At 36.9% G+C, this 21,863-nt stretch overlaps 1 protein-coding gene across 1 annotated transcript in view; it reads left to right on the forward strand.

Annotated features, from left to right (window-relative positions):
* The window catches only part of DHX36 (DEAH-box helicase 36), a 44,846-nt gene extending 34,628 nt beyond the window's left edge, over positions 1-10,218 (forward strand). The window contains exons 20-25 of the mRNA XM_005907792.3: positions 1,560-1,643; positions 4,452-4,551; positions 4,647-4,737; positions 7,624-7,744; positions 9,094-9,246; positions 9,543-10,218. Coding sequence (XP_005907854.2) covers positions 1,560-1,643; positions 4,452-4,551; positions 4,647-4,737; positions 7,624-7,744; positions 9,094-9,246; positions 9,543-9,728 — 735 coding nt within the window. The 3' untranslated portion in view covers positions 9,729-10,218. The remainder of the gene's footprint in view (positions 1-1,559; positions 1,644-4,451; positions 4,552-4,646; positions 4,738-7,623; positions 7,745-9,093; positions 9,247-9,542) is intronic.
* The last annotated feature ends 11,645 nt before the right edge of the window (positions 10,219-21,863 follow it).

The following is a 21,863-nucleotide window of genomic DNA, read 5'->3' on the forward strand; positions in this document are numbered from 1 at the left end:
ATTTTCAATTTAAATTTTTAAAATATGTTATAGTTATCAGGAATAAGTTAAATTAGTGAAAATGTTTAAAATTAGGTGAATATTTGAAAAAAATTATATACTTTCCAATTTTGTGATAGTGCACTGTTACATTTTCCCTTTTGGAAAAAAGTCTGTTCTTTGTGTTTTGATAACAGAACAAGTGAACAATTTATTTATTTATTTATTTATTTATTTTTTACTTTATTTTTAAACTTTACATATTGTATTGGTTCTGCCATATATTGAAATGAATCCGCCACAGGCATACATGTGTTCCCCATCCTGAACCCTCCTCCCTCCCCATAGCATCCCTCTGGGTCGTCCCAGTGCACCAGCCCCAAGCATCCAGTATCGTGCATCGAATCTGGACTGGCGACTTGTTTCATATATGATATTATATATAGTTCAATGCCATTCTCCCAAATCATCCCACCCTCGCCCTCTCCCACAGAGTCCAAAAGACTGTTCTATACATCAGTGTCTCTTTTGCTGTCTCGTATACAGGGTTATTGTTACCATCTTTCTAAATTCCATATATATGCATTAGTATACTGTATTGGTGTTTTTCTTTCTGGCTTACTTCACTCTGTAGAATAGGCTCCAGTTTCATCCACCTCATTAGAACTGATTCAAATGTATCCTTTTTAATGGCTGAGTAATACCCCATTGTGTATATGTACCACAGCTTTCTTATCCATTCATCTGCTGATGAACATCTAGGTTGCTTCCATGTCCTGGCTATTATAAACAGTGCCGCAATGAACATTGGGGTACACGTGTCTCATACACACTGAGGAAACAATTTATTTTACAACATTATTTGCTATTATTCATTTCCATCTTTGTCTTATTCACATTTATGACAGAAGGTTCTTTCCTGTTCATTAATAAACTATGCCTGTATTCAGATTTAACATTTTGATAGAGAATGATAATCATGTATACTCTTTAAGAAAGAGAGATGTTTTCTCTTACAGCCAGGCTTTCCTGAGGATAAACATGCCTCATCCATCTTTGCAACATTTAAGTGTAATTTGGGGTATAGAGACAGCATCTTTTTATTGTAGTTCTAGACTCAGTTTCCTGTTATGGGATTGTTTATGTATTTTTTTTGTTCCTTTGAGCTAATGCAGTATTTTTTCACCCCGTCGTCCTTCCTTTTCTAACTTAAAGCAAAACATATTTGTGAAGGTGAAAATATATAATAGCGTTGAAATTTGTCTAACAGGGTGTTCTTTTTGATTAGCACATCATGTGCAGAATGGTGCTATTTTATGTAAATGAATAGTACATTACTTTATAACTTGCTCTTACTTGTGTAGAGAAAGGTCTGTAAATTCAGTTTTGGATACCTCTTAATGACTAGGATCATGGGGAGTTCACGTTTTTGTAGTTTGTTATTTTTTAAATTATTTGGGTTTTTTTTACAGAGAAGATTAAAAATCAGAAGGTAAACATTATTACTAAAATAAAGACAAACTAGTAAGTAATCTTTACTTTGGGGGAGAAAATGAATGCTTTATTTCTTTGCCCCCTAGGGATGGGAAAAAGCTAAACAACGTGGTTTCAGATATGAAAAAGACTATTGCTGGGAATATTTTCTATCTTCAAACACATTGCAGGTAATGATGAGTGTTTTGAAGTAATTCTTATATATATTAGATTAGGGGATATATGTATCCATTCTGTATAGTCAGCTCTATACCAAAAAGTTAATTGTGAGTTTGTCTTGTGAAGTTGAATCATACAAAATCATAGAAGAGACTATTAAATCAGCTGCAGTAGCACAAGAAAAAGATGTAAAGCATAATAAAATAATGGCTAAGAAAATAAACAAGTCCAGAGTTTAGTAAGAAAACACAGAAACTCGTTTACTCTTTCTGCACCCATCCTTTAGTTGCCATTTTGAGGATTTGTTCTAAAATTTTCATTGATACTTCTAAAATCTGTTTTAAACTCAAATAGGGCAAGTATCTCTTTTTAAACTTTAGATAGGTATTTTTATCCTGAACTGACTTAGTGTAGTGAGAAAACACTATTGGAGACATTTGTGAAACAGAAGAAAGTAAACAATTAAGGCAAATGCAACATCAGACATTGCACTGAACTAGAGAAGTGATCTCAAGCCAGCAGGCGTAGGAATATCCACACCTTTTCAGCTATGTGGCATGAACTCTGGTAATGGACATTTAGCAGATCTACAAGGGAGTAAAGAATCCAGAATCCAGCATATTTAATTAAACTTGCCCAAACATTAACGGAATTAAAAGAAGGGTAATGACAATTCTGAAAGATTCTACAGCCAATGGATAAAAGAAGGGAACCTGGCATATCTCAGCAGAAGATACAACCGTTTCATAGTTAGGAACAATTGAAGAATGCAGTTTCAGTAAAAGGTAAGAAAATAAACCAGTAAAAGGAATGAAAAGACTGCTGAGCCAAGAAGACAAATTGAAGGCCATAGCATCATAAGGAACAAAATGGGCAATCTTTTAAAACAAAATATTACCTAGAAGGAAGGCTTGAGATAATCACAGCCTGTATATGCAGCCATGAAAGAAAAAAATAAAGCAATAAGTAAAAAGCTCATAAACAGGAGGATAGCATTGATCTATCATGAAGGTAACAGGTGTCTCTTCATAGAAAATCCAGGAGTAATTGAATATGTATTGAGAGATATATGTAAGAACATGTCCCTTGAGTAGGAAAAAATGAAGTGAACTACAGTATGAAAAGATAGTTAAATCCAAGTGTTATTTGAGAATACTATATTCTGTCAAGATACTCAAGTATAAAGAAAAATGACAGACATTCAAGAAAGCATTTGAAATAGACACTCATGAGCTGACCTTGAAAAACTTAATGAGAGTAAAATGCTGCGTATTAAGAGGTGAGTCAAAAAGAATATAGGAATGGAGAATACATGCTGAGTATACATTGAAATTATTTAAATATGGAAAAATGCAAAATGGTATTGAGAATTATGGATATAGAAAAAAAGGTATTGTCCTGAACAATATAAAACAATGGTGATAGAAATCAGGAGGTGGCCTGGTGATTCAGTTGTAAGAGAAATTAGGTAGGAAAACTAAAGTCACACAATTCGTTGAAAGGATACATATTTTAAAATGACTTGGGACTTCCCTGGCAGTCCAGTGGTTAAGACTCTGAGCTCCCAATGCAGGGGACCCTGGGTCAGGGAACTAGACCCCACATGATACAACAGCAAGATCCTGCATGCCACAACCAAGACCTGGCACAGCCAAATAAATAAATGTTTTTAATGACTATATTTCATAATCTATTTAAGCTCACAAGCCTTCTTTATTAAATATCTCTTACGATCATAAAAATGTTACATTCATCTAATTCAGTTTTGTTTAATTGCCTTAAATTGAACTAAGATTAAATGCTTTTATTAAAACAGCTTCTGTACTGTTATCGTAGTTAAGATGGCATTTTTTTCCAATTCTGATGAGTATCTGCATTATTGCTTATTTAATGATATTTGTGATGATATTGAGATTAGGGAAGTCTTTTGCACTTTCCTATATTATTTGAATGCTTTTTATAACAAAGCATGTATTATTTTACTCATGGTCGTTTTCTTAAAAACAAGAAACAGGCCTTAAGCTTTTGAACCAGGATGTAATGGTAGTTAGTTCTCAGTAGTACATATGTGTGGAGAAGGCAGTGCCACCCCACTCCAGCACTCTTGCCTGGAAAATCCCATGGGCGGAGGAGCCTGGTAGGCTGCAGTCCATGGGGTCGCTAAGAGTCGGGCATGACTGAACGACTTCACTTTCACTTTTCACTTTCATGCATTGGAGATGGAAATGGCAACCCACTCCAGTGTTCTTGCCTGGAGAATCCCAGGGACGGGGAGCCTGGTGGGCTGCCGTCTATGGGGTCGCACAGAGTCAGACATGACTGAAGTGACTTAGCAGTACATATGTGAATGTTATTTTACTGTATGCTTTTCTGTATTTTTTTCCCCCCAAAATATGGGGTGGAGAGCAATTTTGAAAATTAGTCTTTTTGCTGAATAAAGTAATTCTGAAACATCAGTTGTTACTCCCTACAGCAGCCAAGCCTTTTCTATAGAAGATAGGACGATAAATATTTTCAACTTAATATCCACATGGTTTCTCTGGCAGCTGCTCATCTTTGCCATTGTAATGCAAAAGCAGCCAAAGATAATACGTAGACAAGTGGGTGTGGCTTTGTTTCAATAAAACCCTGTTGACAGAAACAGATTTTTATAAATTTGTAGTTAACTATCCCCTGCTGCAAAACATCACATTTTTGCAAGAGTATTTTATAAAGCAGGGAAAGCTCACCATGAAATTTATTTATGAGTGCACACTTTATAACCCCTATAGATTTGTGTGAAAGGTGTTCTAGTTCTGTTTGTTACCATTGCTCCCTAGATGCTGCATAACATGAAAGGGCAGTTTGCTGAGCATCTTCTTGGAGCTGGATTTGTAAGCAGTAGAAATCCTCAAGATCCAGAATCTAATATAAATTCAGGTACAGCAGGAAATACAGTGTAAATAACTTGCTGCTGTTGTCGGTTGTATCAGTAGTTTACTTTTTTTTTTCCTCTCCCTTCCTACCCCAAATAGATAATGAGAAGATAATTAAAGCTGTCATCTGTGCTGGTTTATATCCCAAAGTTGCTAAAATCCGGCTAAATTTGGGTAAAAAAAGAAAAATGTAAGCATTGAAGACTATTATAATTACTTGTTCTCTCAAACTTTTGAAATCATCTACTATAACACGGCTTGTATTGTACATTTGTTCTTACTTGTAATAGGTCCCTGTTCTTTACTTTGGCTATTGAAGGGAAGGCAAACTGTTTACGGTAGATACCATTGTCCCTCACTGCACATCCCGAAGTCTGTTCCTTTGTCACCCAGTATTCACAAAGAATATTAGTAATGCCAGTGTAAATGTGCTTCCCTGGTGGCTCAGATGGTAAAGAATCCTCCTGCAGTGTGGGAGACCTGGATTTGATCCCTGGGTTGGGAAGATCCCTGGAAGAGGGCATGGAAACCCACCCCAGTATTCTTGCCTCGAGAATCCCCATGGACAAAGGAGCCTGGTGGGCTACAGTGTATGGGGTCACAAAGAATCAGACACAACTGAACGACTAAGCACATAAATATGAGAACAGTAAGCCAGCTGTTAAAAAGCAGTGGCTCAGTGGAACTTGCTTTGGAGTAGATTATGCTTCAGGATTTTTTTTTTTTTCCTTTCTTATGAAACAGATAATCTTGTACTTTAGCTCTTTGGATGAAATTGTGAGGGTTTTACCTATTTTGAGAAATAAAGTATAGCTTTAAATATAGGTCCACATAGAGTCAGCCTCAATGGTAATTGGAGACAACAATAAGGCATATTTTTGCCCAGTAAGCTAACTCATTCTATTGAAAAAAGAAAAACTGAAAGTCAGATATGGCTTGTAGTATGTGAATTGGTGCCAGACTTTTGGAAGACACTTTAGAATTAGGTATCAGCGGTCATTAAATAGTCACTGGCCCAGTGGTTTCATATATTCTAAGGAAGTCATTCCAAATGTTTTTTGCCAAGTATATTGTAAGCAACATAGATGTCTCATAGCAGTGGGAAAATTATGGTTTTATAAGACCTTATTGTATGGCATTTCTGTTAGGTGTAAAAAAAAAATCATTGTATATTGACATAAAATATTTGAACTAATGTTCGGTGAAAGAGTTGGTTGTTCTATACACATGAAAAATATAGACCTCAGAGGTAGCCTAAAGTGCAGTCATTGTTCTAGTGCAGTGGTTCTCAGCATGGGTAATTTTTCCTTCCCAGGGACATTTGACAATTTCTGCAGACGTTGTGGTTTTATAACTGGAGACGCATGTGTTACTGGCATTTAGCACATAGAGGCCAGGGATGCTGTTAAGCATTCCACAGTGCACAAGACAGTCCCCCATAACAAGGAACTCAGCAGTTAAGAGTGCAGATGTTGAGAAGTCTATACTGTTGTACCTGAGAATAGGGTAACATGAATGTTAATCATTGTGATTGGATTATTCACATTTTAAGTGATCTGAGTATTTTTTGACTTTAGTACTTTTTCAAATTCTTCTTCATATATATCCCTAAAATGTACAGGTAGCTTGACATGTTACAGGTAGCTTAAATGTTTGAAATACATTTTGTATATCCCTCTGCCATCCTGGGAAGACTTGATGAAAAAATGTATCAATGGTTCTCTTTGGATTGATGCTTTGTTTTGTAAATGTGCAGGGGTCAGCACATTTTGGCATACTGGCTAAAAAACATCTTTGTGTAAATTTTTGTTGGAAGACAGCCTTGCCTATTCTCTGCCTGCTTACTAGCTACATTAGCAGAGTTGACTAGTTGTGACAGAATGCCCCCAAAGCCTATAAAATACTTTGTCTCTGGTCCCATATAGAAAAAGTTTGCCAAATCTGCGGTTCTAGTGATGTAGGGTTGCAGGATGACATTGGTTAAATTGACTGTGTGGTGAGGAAAAATAATTGATTTTATTCTAAATAATGGCTTATGACTATGGTTGATGATTTTATGGATCCCTAAAACCATGAAAAAGATACCCTCAAAAACAGAGGAGGGATTAATGGATTAACCCTTTATAATGTAATTACCAATGATTATATAACAATACTATCTCATATCTCCTTGTTGAATAATATTAACTAAAGACTCCTACAGATTGAGGTGAAATCTTTAACTATCAAGGCAAAGACCCCCTAAGAATGGAGAGACTGTTCTGGAGCTGTGTATGTTTATTTCAAGTATTCCTGTTTTGAAATGGGGCTGGAGGTTCAGTGAATGTGAGGCCATTTAAAACATATTTTAGAACAGGTTTTTAAAAATCAGAACTACGTTTTAAACAAAATTCTCCGTTTTTTAATTTTACTTGTCTGGGTGTGTAACCTGTGGATTTTTTTTTAAATTGATCATTTCAGTTATTCCGTAAATTGAGGGTGGTTTATCAGTCCTTGGGGTCACAAAGAGTTGACACGACTGAGCGACTTCACTTTCACTTTTCACTTTCATGCATTGGAGATGGAAATGGCAACCCACTCCAGTGTTTCTTGCCTGGAGAATCCCAGGGACGGGGGGAGCCTGGTGGGCTGCTGTCTATGGGGTTGCACAGAGTCGGACACGACTGAAGCGACTTAGCAGTAGCAGCAGTATCAGTATTATGATTTACAGTAAAATGTACAGACTATTCTCTTGGTCTGATTCACTTAGAATTCTCTCAGGTATTTATTTCATTCTTTGTCTTTTAATAGTGTATATATATAAACATGATGGAATATTTTGTCACTTTTCTAATATGTTGAGTAATTATACCTATAAGAGGATTTGTTTTATGATTTAGAGTGTTCATATTTATCTGATACTTTTCCATGTCTTATTAAAATAAAAATTCTCTTTCCTTAAATATAAGTTTGGAAATATATAATGCAGAAATAAGCTAAACTCATCTGGAGTTTCTTTTGATTCTGGGATGGTTTGGAGTTCTCCAGAGTGTTTTGTTGTTTTTTTTTTTAAACTACATTTTAACTTTTTTTAAAGGGTGAAAGTTTACACAAAAACTGATGGAGTAGTTGCTATTCATCCTAAATCTGTTAACGTGGAACAAACTGAGTTTAACTACAACTGGCTTATCTATCACCTGAAGATGAGGACAAGTAGTGTAAGTGAATGTATAAAATAGCCATGGATCTGAATAACAGTCTTGTGTTTTTAAAATTGTTTAGTTTTCATAATTACAAACAAACTTGTTTTCTTAAAGAAATTTTTTTTTTTTTATTGGCGGATAATTGCTTTACAGTGTTTGGTGGTCTCTGCCGTACATCAGCGTAAATCAACTATAATTATGTATGTATACCCCCTTCCCGCCATTCCATCCCTCTAGGGCATCGCAGCGCGCCAGGCTGTGTTATATAGCAGCTTCGCACTAGTTACCTGTTTTATATTTGGTAGTGTATATATGGCAATGCTACTTTCTCAGTTTGTCCTGGCCTCTCTTCCCCCAACTGTGTCCATGAGTCTGTTCTCTACATCTGCATCTCTATTTCTTCTCTGTAAATAGGTTCATCAGTACTATTTTTTTTAGATTCCATATATATGTGTTAATATATGATACTTGTTTTTCTCTTTTGACTGACTTCATTCTGTGTAACAGGCTGTTGGTTCATGCACCTTACCACAGTTGACTCAAATTCATTTCTTATTATGACTGAGTCTTATTCCATTGTATGTATGTACCACAGCTTCTTTATCCACTCACCTGTGGATGGACATCTAGGTTGCTTTGTCCTAGCTATTGTGAACAGTGCTGCAGTGAACATTGGGGTACATGTGTCTCTTTGAATTGTGGTTTTCTCAGGTTATAAATGCCCGGTAGTGGGATTGCTGGGTCATCCGGTAGTTTTATTCCTAAGTTTATTAAGGAATATCCTAAAAATTTTTTTTTTCCAACAAGACTTACAATGTCCTCAAGCAAATAACCTGTACTTTTAATATGTGCAAATCTGTTGTAATGGATCTTTCTATTTTAATTAACAGAAGGTTATTTGATTTTCATAATTTTCTTTCAGAACCTATTTTTCAAGAAATACTGACATTTTATGGTATATAGGAGTTCAGTGTATGAAGAATTTTATTGACTTGTCAATATAACTTATAAATACTGCTCAGAATATTAAGTGGGAATTTTGTTAATATATAAATAAAAAGACCTTCAGCTACATTATTGTTTTGGTTTTATCACTTAGAAAAATACTTTGTTTCCAGAATAGTGCTATTGATTGAATTGAAACAAAAATATAAAACTCCTTTGTTGTCTGAAGTAATGAAAAATGACTTGTTTAAAATTATATATATATTAAAATTAGTCTGTATTTTCACTGACAGGATAATAATAATACCTGTTTTAGAAGAAAAACACTATAATTGATACTAGTGATTTTACTGGATTAGTGTGACAATAATCCTTTCTGATTCCTTGACTGTATTAACTTGCCTTACTTTTCATTATAGATATACTTGTATGACTGCACAGAAGTTTCCCCATACTGTCTCTTGTTCTTTGGAGGTGATATATCCATCCAGAAAGATAATGATCAGGAAACTATTGCTGTAGATGAGTGGATAATCTTTCAGTCTCCAGCAAGAATTGCCCATCTTGTTAAGGTGACTGACTTCACATGATTGTCTTTGATTCTGCATGCAAGTTAGTATACAGTCTTGTGTTTTTGTTTATCCAAGTGTTGTACATGTTACATTAAATATTCCTTGCTTTATTTCAACAGATGAAATTGTGTTGAGAAATCGATTTATAGTTTTTCTGAATTGGTTTTTGAGATAGTTACAAATGACTAGCTAATAGCTTATGAAATTTCTTGTACCAGATCAAGTCACTTTTATTTATTACACTGTTTGATAGTACATCTGCCTTCATTGAATGTGTATACTTTTTCCAACTTCAGGAATTAAGAAAGGAACTAGATATCCTTCTGCAAGAGAAGATTGAAAGTCCCCATCCTGTAGACTGGAAGGACACTAAATCAAGAGACTGTGCAGTACTCTCAGCTATTATAGACTTGATCAAAACACAAGAAAAAGCAACTCCCAGGAACTTGCCACCACGTTTCCAGGATGGATATTACAGCTGACAGGTTTTCTCTGGTGCCCTGAAAAGCCAATTTTACAGCCATCTTCCATCACGGTTTAACTTTGGGCCAGATGCCAAACCCTAGGACATGAATAATTTAATGTGTATAAGGTAGAAACCTTTAGTAGGTAGTAAAGACTTAATGTGCATGAATTAACAGTTGTCTGTAGCTACTATAAATACACCATATATAGCAGTAAGTTCTCTGATCATACACTCTTATTGTGGTCATGTCCACATTTTGAGAATATTCCTTTTATGTACTTTGAATGTTGTACCACTTGAGAACGTCCTTTGTTATGAAATATTAATCTTTCTGCCCTTAATGACTGAGTATAGAATCAGTAAAACTAGAATGATTAGCCAAAAAGCAGTGTCAAATAAGAATTTCAGTACATCCACATTTTTTCTAATGAAACTTCTATCAGAAGTTAATTAATTTGTTGTAATAAAGTCCAGTATGTAATAAAATGTACAGTGTATAAATCTCAGCTAGCTTTTTGGCTTGGTTTCTGCATCTCCACCTGTCCCTTGGTTTGTTTGATTTTTTTTTTTTTAATCTTTTCAGAATATATTTTTATCCTTTTTATATCACCCTGTGTAGCATAATGTAGCAATAGAGAGCATGAGTCTAGAGCCTGACCACCTAAGTTCAAATTTTAGCACTGTCACTTACCCCGGATCTTAGGCAAATTACTTGGCTTCTCTCTGTTCCCATTTTCTTTATCTGTAAAATACAGATAACAGTTGTGAGAATTAAATACCTTGTTATATGTAAAGTGCATAGCTTAGTATCTGGCACGTATTGGGTACTTACTAAATGGTAGTTATGTACTCACTTAATGGTAGTTACTCGTCCATGAAACTTTTTGTTAATGATCCATTAGGTTACACTTCTTCTCCTCATGCTCTGAGTGCTATTTTATACTCTTAGCCAGTGGTAGCTAGTCTGACATGTACTGTGCAGCCCTGTCAGATTTAGACAAATACAAATACTGTCCTTTGTCAAACAGCCTTTTTGTCCTTCCCTTCCTGTTTGCTTGTCCATGTGTCCCCTCCTCTGTGCAGCCTTGTTCCCAGGGATGTTGGACCCTCTTCCCCAAGGGTGAGTCATGCTTGGTCTAAGCCAATCATGCATGGTCTTCTCCTTATAAGTAACTCTTGAGGCATGCATATGTGGACCTGTCCTGTCTGATGTCAGCTGAGAAGAGGGCTGCACTGGGGGCATCTGAGAAAGATCTTCCTCACTAATACTTTGAGGAGGAAGTTCTGCACTCCTCCTTTGGACATTATTTTGGCTGTATTTGGCACTTAAAACTGCTATAGCCATCTTAGAATTACTAGGTTGGCTCAGCAGGCAGGTGGAAATCAGCCTTGTCCTTGATAACACCAGTGAGCTGTTGAATTATCCAACTGTGCAACTGCCCTGCACATTGACTTACTCTGATGACAGTAAACCCTTTATTGTTTTAATTAGCCACTTTTAGTAGAAAGCGTGGTAAGTGCAACACCTGACTATCCATCATTGAGTGTTGTTTGCTGAGGCTTCTATCTCTATCATTTATTTTGTGATCCTAACAGGTTGACCTTTATATCTGAGAAAAGATGTAAAAGTTGTAGTATTGGAAATACTGTAAAAAGACAAACCTTGGAAGAACACCCTGGTATACACAGATTTTGTTGTGCCTTCCAAAGAAGCCGGGGAAAAGGAGTATCATATGATGACTGTGATGATCTTAATAGCACTGCTTCAGGTAGTGCTCCCATTTTGGGGAATGTATGTCAACCTATCATTTCCTCCTAGGGTCCTGAATATTTTTGTGTTCTAAGTCCATTCTCTTGGCCAGTATCCCCAAAGTGATTTGTCTCTCACTGAATTCTTATTCTGCGTCATATTGTGGCATGTTAGTTTTGGCCCTAAACTCAAGGTGATAATTAGGTACTATTTGTTCTATTAGAATGTTTTTATGTTTGTGGTTTTTTTTTTTTTCTTTTACTATACAGTTTAAATTCAGTTATTTGGCCAAAATGGTCTTTGCAGAAAGCAGTTAAAAAAGATTACTTGTTAATTAGTTCTGTGTTCACACACCAATATTTAGTCTCCACAAATGGGGAAGATGTTCCTGAAGGACTGTTTAACAGATGAGCTATTTAGAGGGGTCAAAGGACTTACTTATCACCTCTAATTTATGTCTTCTCTGCAACCAGTCAAGATGGAAATTTTAACTGATGGTGCTATTTATGTTTTTTGTTTACAGAATAGGATGTAACTTAGTGAAAAATGTATTCCATGTCTTAGCATTATCTGTTATTTTGTAGTTTTAAAGAATAAGACATTAAGAAGAAAAATCTGTTTGGCTCACCATTCTGATACCAAGGATAACTCTTGGAAAAAATAACTCTGAAACAGAAACTTATGAGAGGAAAAGGCACTGAATAATCTTTTTTTTAAAAAAAGTCTTTGAAAAGTGAATCCATATAACACCTTCTTAATCATTAACTTGGGCAAAAGCTCTAGACGCATTTGTACCAATTAATGCAAGTGATTTTCTCTTCTTCATTTTTAAAACAAAGTCCACCCTACAAGTTTGAATAATAAGAGAGTTGTAGGAGGAATTTATGTACTCTATTGCCCAAAGTAAATGGTAATCCTTCTGCTCTTGAGCTCTAGTTTGTGTATATATATAAGTAATTGTGATCATGTAGTATAATCATATTTATAATATACTAATTGTTTTTACATGGCATTTTTATTCCGATTTTAAAAATAAATATTCATTATAGAATATTTGAAAATTCAACATATAAAAAATGTTACTGTTACATACTTTTTTAATAAGCTTGAAGATATTATTTTAATAAAGTTACCCAAGTATAATTCTGTTAATTTTGTCAAATGTTTTAAGTCATAATTGTTACCCTGATACGGAATATTCCTGTCACCTAAAAATGTCCTTTGTTTCCCTTGCAGTCAGTCCCCTGCTCCCACTTTCACCCATTGGAAACCATTGATCTGCTTTTGGTCACTAGAAAATTCAAAAGTTTTGCCTTTTCTAGAATTTCAAATAAATGGAACAATATATAGTCTTCTGTGTTCGGCTCTTTCAGTTAACAAAAAATGCTTTTGAGATATTTATGTTGCTAAATGTATCAGAAGTTAGATCCTTTTTATTGTTTAGTAGTATTTAGTAGTAGTGTTTGTTACACTGTAGCTTGTTTTATTTTGTTTAGGATTTATTTTTGTCTTTATTTATGGCTACACTGGGTCTTAGTTGCTGCATATGGGCTTTTCTGTAGTTGCATTGAGCAGGGCCTGCTCTCTGGTTGCAGAGTACAGGGTTCTCATTGCAGTAGTTTCTTGTAGCAGAACACAGGCTCTAGGCACGCAGGCTTCAGTAGCTGCAGCTCATGGGCCTTGTTGTTCCACGGCATGTGTTCACGGCATGTGTTTTCTTTCCGGACCAGAGATTGAACCTGCATTGGCAGGTTATTTCTTTACCACGGAGCCACCAGGGAAGCCCATCACAGCTTGTTTATTGATTCACCAGTTGATGGACCTTTGTGAGTTATCTTTAATTTTTTTTTGCTGTTACAAGTAAAGTTATTTTTATATGTATACAGGTCTGTGTGTAGACAGATAACTTTCATGTCTCTGGGATAAGTACCTATGGTTAGGATTGCTGTGTTATATTGTATTTAAGTTTATAAGAAATCGCCAAACTGACTTCCACAGTAGGTGTTTCATTCTACACATCTACACTCCATATGTTATGATTCCAAATGTTTCAAACCCTCACCAGTACTTGCCTTGAACGGTTGTGGAGTCTCATAGCCCACTGTGATTTTGTTTTGTATTTCTATAATGATCGGTGATGAACATATTTCATGTACTTACTTGCTGTTTTCCTTGGTTGTCCTATATGTGTGTTCTGATCTGATTTTCCACCTCATGTTGTTAAGTAATTGGGACTTTAGGGATATTAGAGAGGAAGGATTATTCTCTGTGAATTTTAGAAGTGCAGAAAATTTAAAGCCATTGACCTGAATATGGCAAAATGTGCCATTCTTCACTGGCTAGTACAGTGGAAGGGTTAAGCCACTGTTACCAGGTGCCAGAAGAGAATTCAGAAGGAGCTGTCTTTTTTAAAGATGTGGCAAAAACACCGCAAAGCAAGCAGCTACAACTTTAGAGAGGGGTTTCTCTTCTGGGCATCAGCAAATATAGGCATTTTTACAGCTGATGGAAATGCAAATAAATAGTCCTACGTGAACACTGGTGCAGCAGAACAAAATAGCACTAGAAACTACAGGGTTCAAAAGCGGATTTTCTCTGATCCCTGGGAACCATGCTATCCATGCAGAGTCCCTGAATCTTTAGTCTTAGTACCTTAGCTGTTAAACTGAGAACAACTAGAGCAGCCTTCTGTGGGAGAGAAACACCAGGTTTAGAGGTCATGATGTCAAGAGGTTGCACATCCACCGTGAGGAAAAGAACAGGGCATAAGACAAAACTGTTCTTGTTTGGGTAAGGGATGGGCGTGAGCGAAGACAGCTGATGCAGAAGCACCGCAGAACCAACCTTTAAGACTGCTTAGAGTTTTGGTAGTTGGTGGTTTTCAATGAACTGGCCCACTTTGTCAATGTTGTGGAATATATGTGAAGTTGAGTATCTTCTTACCAATATCTGTCAAATCTACCACAATATGTGGTCTTCCATTCCTGACATTGACAGTCTCTTTTTTCGTCAGCTTGCTAAAAGGTGTATCAATTGTACTCGTCTTTTCAAAGAACTAGCTATTTGTTTCACTGATTTTCTATTTTCACTTTCATTGATTTCTATATATATATATGATTTCTATATCCTTTTTTCCTTCCTTCTGCTTGTGTTTACATTTTTTTTTATTTCTAATTTCTTGAGGTGGCAGCTTAGATTTAAGTGTTTAGTGCCATAAATCCCTTTCTAAAACACTGCTTTAGCCCCAACATACATGTTTCAATGTCTCGTGCCATTCAATCAGTATATTTTTTATGTCCTCAATATATTTCCCTCTTAACAGATTGAGTGTGCTGTTTAATTTTCAAGTGATTAAAGATTTCTCTGTGACATTTCTGTTAATTTCTAGTTTGGTTCTTCTATGGTAGTTGGAAAACAGTTCTTTTAATTATTTTTTTAAAATAATTTTATTTTTGACTGTGGTGGGTCTTGCTGCGTGGACTTTCCTCTAGTTGCAGGAGGTGGGGCTGCTCTCTGATTGCAGTGCACAGCCTTCTCTTGTGAAATTTGAGCTCTAGGGTGAGCAGGCTTCAGTAGTTGCAGCTTCCAGGCTTAGTTGCTCTGTGGCATGTGGGATTGAACTCTGCTGCATTGGCAGATGGATTCTTTACCTCTCAGGCACCAGGGAAACCCTGATTTCAATTCTTTTAAATTTGTCAAGTTTATTCCCCAGAGTGTGATCTATCTTGGTGAATGTTATATATCCGCATGAAAAGAAAGTATAACCTCCTGTTTCTGGGTGGAGTGTTCCCTAAGTTGATGTCAGTTAGGTCTCATTCCTTGATGTCGTTCAGTTCTATACCATTACCCACTGTACTGTGGATTTGTCTGTTTTCTCCCTTGAGTTCTGTTAGTTTTTGATCATGTATTTTGAAGCTCCAGTATTTGGTACTTACACACTTGGGGTTACATCTTTTTCACAGAATGACCCTTTTATTGTTAGGTAGTATTCTTTGTTCCTGGTAATTTGCTCTGCTTTATGTTCTAGTGTAGCCCCTCCAGATTTCTTTTGATTGGCATTTGCTTGATACTACCTTTTTTCCATTCATTTACTCTATACTTACCGTTATAATTGCATTTGAACTGTTTCCAAAAGTTGACAGCATATAGTTAGGTCACTTTTAAAATCTGTCAGTATCTCCCTTTTAATTAATATATTTATATCACTTAGATTTTCTGTGTGCCATTTTGTTTTTTGGTTCTCTCTTCGTTCCTCTCTTTGCTTTTTCTTGCCTTCCTATGGTTAGTTACCTGACAGTTTATTTTTATTTATTAAAGTTTATTAAAGTATTCCACTTTACCTTGTCTGTCGTTTATCAGCATATCTCTGTAAAGTTTTTGCTTGCTCTGTGGATTACAGTGGACTTCCCAAGTGGCTCAGCAGTTTAAAAAAAAAAATCCCTCTGCAATGCAGGTCATAACGGGTTCGATCTCTGGGTCAGGAAGATCAGCTGGAGGAGAAAATGGCAACCCACTCCAGTATTCTTGCTAGGAAAATCCCATGGGCAGAGGAGCCTGGTGGGCCACAGTCTGTAGGGTTGCAAAGAGTTGGACACAACTGAGCACATGATTATAGTATACATGTATTGCTTTAGTTTTTCCTAAATATTTAGTTTTCCCAAACGAACTGTTAGTGAAGGTAGCTCAGTTGTGTCCAACTCTTTGTGACCCCATGGACTGTACTGTTCATGAAATTCTCCAGGCCAGAATACTGGAGTGGGTAGCCTTTCCCTTCTCCAGGGGGGGTCTTCCCAACCCAGGGATCAAACCCAGGTCCCCTGCATTGAAGGAGGAACTGTTTAAAGACTATATTTTTTAGAGAAATCTAAGGTTTACAGGAAAACTGATCAAACTGTATACTTTTACTCCCTTTTAACTTCCCCTATTATTAGCATTTTAGTACATTTGTTACAATGGATGAGCCAACATTAATGCATTATTAACTAAAATCCATGGTTTCCATTAGGGCTCATTCTCGGTATTGTATATTTGAACAAATGTATGATGACATATATTCACCATGACTTAACCATGCAGAATACTTTCACTACCCTGAAAAAAGTCCTCTGTGCTCCACTTAATCCTCCTTTCTTCTCCCTGAACCCCTAGCTCTCATGGATCCTTTTATTGTCTCCATGGTTTTGCCTTTTTGAAAATGTTACATACTTGGAGTCATTTAATGTATAGCTTTTTCACATTGGCAACTCTTCCTTACTAATAAGCATTTAAGGTCCTTTCATATCTTTATGGCTTGCTAGCACATTTATTGCTGGTTAATATCCCATTGTCTGGATGTACCACAGTTTATCTGTTCATCTATTGAAGATTATCTTGGTTGCTTCCAACTTTGGCCATTATAAATAATGCTGAGATAATTTTTGTGTAGATATTTCTGCGGACATAGTTTTCAACTCATTTGGTTAAGTATCACGGAATGTGATTGCTGCATCGTATGGTAAGTGTTTAGCCCTCTAAGAAACTGCCAAACTGTCTCCCATTGGCTTTTGCATTCCCACCAGCAGTGAATGCCCCGAGTCCTCACCTGTATTTGGTATTGTCAGAATTTTAGTCATTCTCTCATTTTAATATTGTAGTTGCATAATAATATATGATCTTGAACATCTTTTTCATATGCTCATTTGCTATCTATATATCTTTGAGTTTTCCATATTTTTGCCCATTTTTAATTGGGTTTTCTAATTATTTAGTTTTAAGAGTCCTTTGTATACTTCAGATGCTAATCCTTTACCCAGATTTTTTTCAAGATTTTTTCTGTGGATTGTTTTTTCATTCTCCTTTTAATGAAATTCACCTTACCAGTTTTTTCTTTCATTGATCATGTCTTTGGTGTTTAAGAAGTCATCTCCAAACCCAAAATCACCCTGACTTTCCCCTGTATTATTTTTTAGGAGTTTTACACTTTTACATCTTAAAAAGTTTCCAAATAAATGGATAGTTCTTAATTTTTGTTACTGATTTCCAATTTAACTATTTTATAATCAGAAACCATTCTGTATAACTTCAGTCCTTTAAAATTTGTTGAAACTTGTCTTACAATTCAGGAAATAGTCAAATTTAAATATTCTACCTGTGCATTAATGTATGTGCTGAAATTGTTGCAGCATGTCCTAGAAAAGCCTATTATATTATTTCCATCTTATACACTTTCATTGATTTTTATCTATTTTTTATACTTTTTATTTTTCACATCAAATGAGACAGCTATGTTAAAGTCTCAAGCTGTGACTTTGGACTTGTTATATTTTTGCTTTTACTTATGTTGAGAACATATCATTGCATGCTAAGTCACTTCAGTCGTGTCCGACTCTGCGACCCCATGGACTGTAGCCCGCCAGGCTCCTCTGTCCATGGGTTTCTCCAGGCAAGAATACCGGAGTGGGTTGCCTTTTCCTTCTCCCAACATATCAGTGGAAGAATATATATTTAAAATTGTCACATAATATCTTCCTGGCTAAATGAAACTTTATGTAGGCTGTATCCCTAGTCATACGTTTTATTTTACAGATGGTTGTATATTGATATAGCCACAGGTAGTGAATGTTACCATGTTCTGCCCAAACCTCCGTCAGGAACTGCCAGCAACCAACAGCTTTTGCTCATCAGCCATGTACAGGAATTGTCCTTGGCTGAAGGAAGTCGTCTCAGCCAAAGGCATGTCCCCTTTCTGGACACAGCCAGCATCCTTTGTTAAGAACAAAATTGCCAAGACCCACCCCCTTGCCAAAGCCCCTCTTTCTCCTCTCCTCTGAGACTCCAGGTAAATCTTTGCACTCACCACCTGTCCTCTCCATGCTTCCCTGTGGGTTTCTTCTAGCCTCTCTTCCAGTTCTCCAATAGCTTTTAACTGTCAAATCTGACATTAAACCTACTTGCATAATTTCTAGTTTTTTCTTTTTTTTCTGTCACTTCTTGTGGTTAATTATTTATTGCTTTTTGAAGTTTGGCTTTATCTCCATGTTTAAGCATGCTCAATCATGTCCAACTTTTCGCTACCCTATGTTGTAGCCTGCTAGGCTCCTCTGAGGTTTTTTTTTTTTTTTTGCTTAAACTTTCATTTGAGAATTTGTTTTTTGGAAATAATTGAGAACTAAGATGATGGTAGCTTTCTTCAGAATGAGGTTTTGTTTCCTCTGAAGGACCTTGGTATGCCATAATCCCAAAAAGTGAAGCTTGAGATTCTTGAGTTTCCTCTCCAGAGTAAGCCCTTTGGGGACCACACCCACAAAAAGGAAGCGGTGGTAGGTACTGTGGCCTGTGTTACTTAGCGCACGGAGGATGGGCTAAAGAGGAAGGTGCATCTTGCTACTCCAGAGATGATACTCCGTATCGCTCTGCTCCCCTCGTCTGTTACTACCTGAGTGAAAATGCAACAGAGATGCCTTTATAGCTCCTATCACACAGCTCTGTTTTAGCTGCAAAGACTGCTGGAAAACTAGCATTTTAAGGTGTTGTAAAGAGTGTTGCAGACAGAATCCTAAGACAAGCCCCATGATCTCTGCTTCCTAGGTGTTGACATCTCCAATTAGGTTTACTGCATGGCCAAATAATTACGCAGATCTAATTAAGGTCCCAAATCAGCTGAATTTGAGTTCATAAGGGAGATTTTTCTGAGGGTCTAATAACATGAGTTTTAAAAAAGTTTTCTCCAGCTGGTAGCATAAGATGAGAGAGATTCCACGTGTGAGAAGGACTGAACATGCCACTGCTGCCTTGAAGGCAGAAAGAGCCACACAGCAAGGCAGTCTAGTCCCTGGAAGCGGTGAGCACTGGCCCACCTGCCCTCCCTCCAGCAGCCAGCAAGGAAACGGGCTCCACACAGCAATCACAAGGAATGGAACTCGGCAAGTAATGGGTAGGAGCTGCAAAGCAGTCAGGCCACCGCTGTGATTCCCGTCTTACGAGACTAAATGCAGAGAATTCAGCCAAGCCATCCTAAACTTCTTACGTTAGAACTGAGAAACCATAAAGGAATGTTATTTTAAGCCACTGAGTTTGTGGAAATAATAGTCATTCTTTGTCTTCCACCAAGATTCACAAAGGGGTAAAATGTCCCAAGTACAAAGGTTCAGATACTGGGTGGCCAAAGTGAACAATAAGGTGTTTATTCCAAGGGTTAATAACTAAATGATTTGAGATAAGCTATTCAGTCATGAGGTTTTGTGGAAACTCTTAAGAAATAGGATGGCCCAGTTCTTAAAAATGCCCCAGCGTTTTAGAGCAACTGAGGCCCACATGTATCCAAAAAAGATCAGACAGACAGCTTTCATACTAGCTACAGATACCTTTTGAGTAGAAGTCTGATTTAGCTCAAAATGCAGCAAACTTAAATGTACTAAAATGAACATGTCCTACAGTAAATTAAATCACATCAGCACGAAAGAACAAGTATATACAAAATCTTTATAAACTCACATTTTTGCCAAAAGTGTACAAGCAGTCTCATTTCACTGGGACAAAAAATATTTTTGTTCTCCACAGGTCACTGAAAGAAGTCATTGTACAATTCAGAGAAGCTATACATAGAAACTGAACTGGGTGTGAAAAACAATACTGTGTCACTTACAGTTGAACTGAAACATTGTGAATGTGTTAATACCTGCTATAAAACAATGTTTTATCTAATAAACAGTATTAACCCGCTTGCTAAACAGGCTTTGACTTATGCACGTATTTCCAGAACTGTTCAACATCTCATACTGATACAGGATCCATACAGTTGCTAATTTTTAGTTTTAATAGGGTATAAGCAAAAAATAATAGAACTGGTCTCTTTGCAAAGCCACACATTTACTTTCCTTCTGTGAAAATGACCCATTAAATTTTTTTAGCCTCTCCTCCAAAAAGTCTGTGGTGTTTTACCAACCCTGAAACCTCACTAGCTGAGTCCATGGCTACTCTCCACTGACAGACTTGCCCAGACCTCAAGTTGCTCAGGACCTGGAATATCTATACCCAGAAATGTTCCACTGATAAAGGACAGTGGTCCGGGGTGACGCAGCCACAGGTGCCACCCCACCACGGGCTCAACTGCTGCAGTGACGGGACACAAAGCAGGTGAGCCAGGCTCGCTCGCCTCCGGCACTGGGCTTCTGCAGTCACTCACACAGGTAAACTGGTTGGCAGACAGCAGCTGGGGACATGGCAGACAGGACCTGAGTCCTTGAAGGGTGTTCCCTTTGCCAGGCCCTCTGGAAGAGAATGGAGTAGGGGTGGAAAGTAGCTGCCCATAAAAAAAATCATTCCTCCCCCTCACTCTTCCAAACCCTCCATTCCCTCTTTATGATAACATTCAATTATAAGAACTCTCCTCTCTCCTTGTACTAGTGGAAGAAATAAAGTTCTACAGATAAGAGTTAGGGGACTTCAGCAAGCAAGGCCTTTAGTGCACATAAAATGAGTTCCCATTAAGGTCAAAATGTTATGTTGTAATTAAGTACCATGCTGGCTTCTTGATACCTTTTAAGGTCCAATTTTACCTTCTTTGAAATGGTTAAAGCATGTTTCAGCCAATTTCCTTCTGCAAATAGGAGTAGGAACTGTCCAAAACTTCATGTTATTGAAGGCAAAGCGGCCTCACGTCATCTAATCAGCTCAGTTGAGTCTGTTTTTAAAAAGCAGGACCCTTGTCCTATATTCAAGATTTTCTCACGTACGTGAGGCATCTAAATTCTATGTTGTTAGAGTAGCCTATGTTTTATTAGAATATATTTACCTAAGACCAGAGTTAGAAAAAAAAATCTTCTAAGGCTCCTTCCCTTCCAATGAGGAAAGGGGTGACAAAAATTCAAGTGTCAATTTCCCTTTTCTGAGAAGAGGTTTAGAAAGGCTGGGCTCACCTTCAGAACTCTAGCAGTTCCTTTTGAAATCTATCAGATCTAAAATATAAAAGTCAGGAAAAATAGTTACAAAACTGGGCATTTCTTAAAGCCATAAAACCTTGGTCATACTGGAAGAACCATGTGAAGGAGATGTTTAAAGAGAGCTAATATACATTCTTGGTTAAATGAAGACAGAGAAAATGAGGATGCAACATCTTACATATATTTTCTTTTTATGTCAGGACATGATACAATGAGGAGTCGCTGAGGCAGCCTGATCCCTGAAGTGAACTGCTCAGCTATTCTGTTAACCTAAAGAGGTTTGCAAAAGGCTTGCTGTGCACAGACTGAGCTTTGCGGACTAACCGTGTCCAGTAGCTGTTCTCCTGAGAGAACAGAACCACCTGGCAAACTTAAAGGCAAGTGTTTCCATTCTTAACTAGGCTATGTTAAAATTAACATCAAAACCAGCTCTGAACCAACCAGCCCACCATGATGTAGTGCAAATCTCGCAGTGGCAGAA

The sequence above is a fragment of the Bos mutus genome, chromosome 1 (genome assembly GCF_027580195.1).
Source record: "Bos mutus isolate GX-2022 chromosome 1, NWIPB_WYAK_1.1, whole genome shotgun sequence".
NCBI lineage: Eukaryota > Metazoa > Chordata > Mammalia > Artiodactyla > Bovidae > Bos > Bos mutus.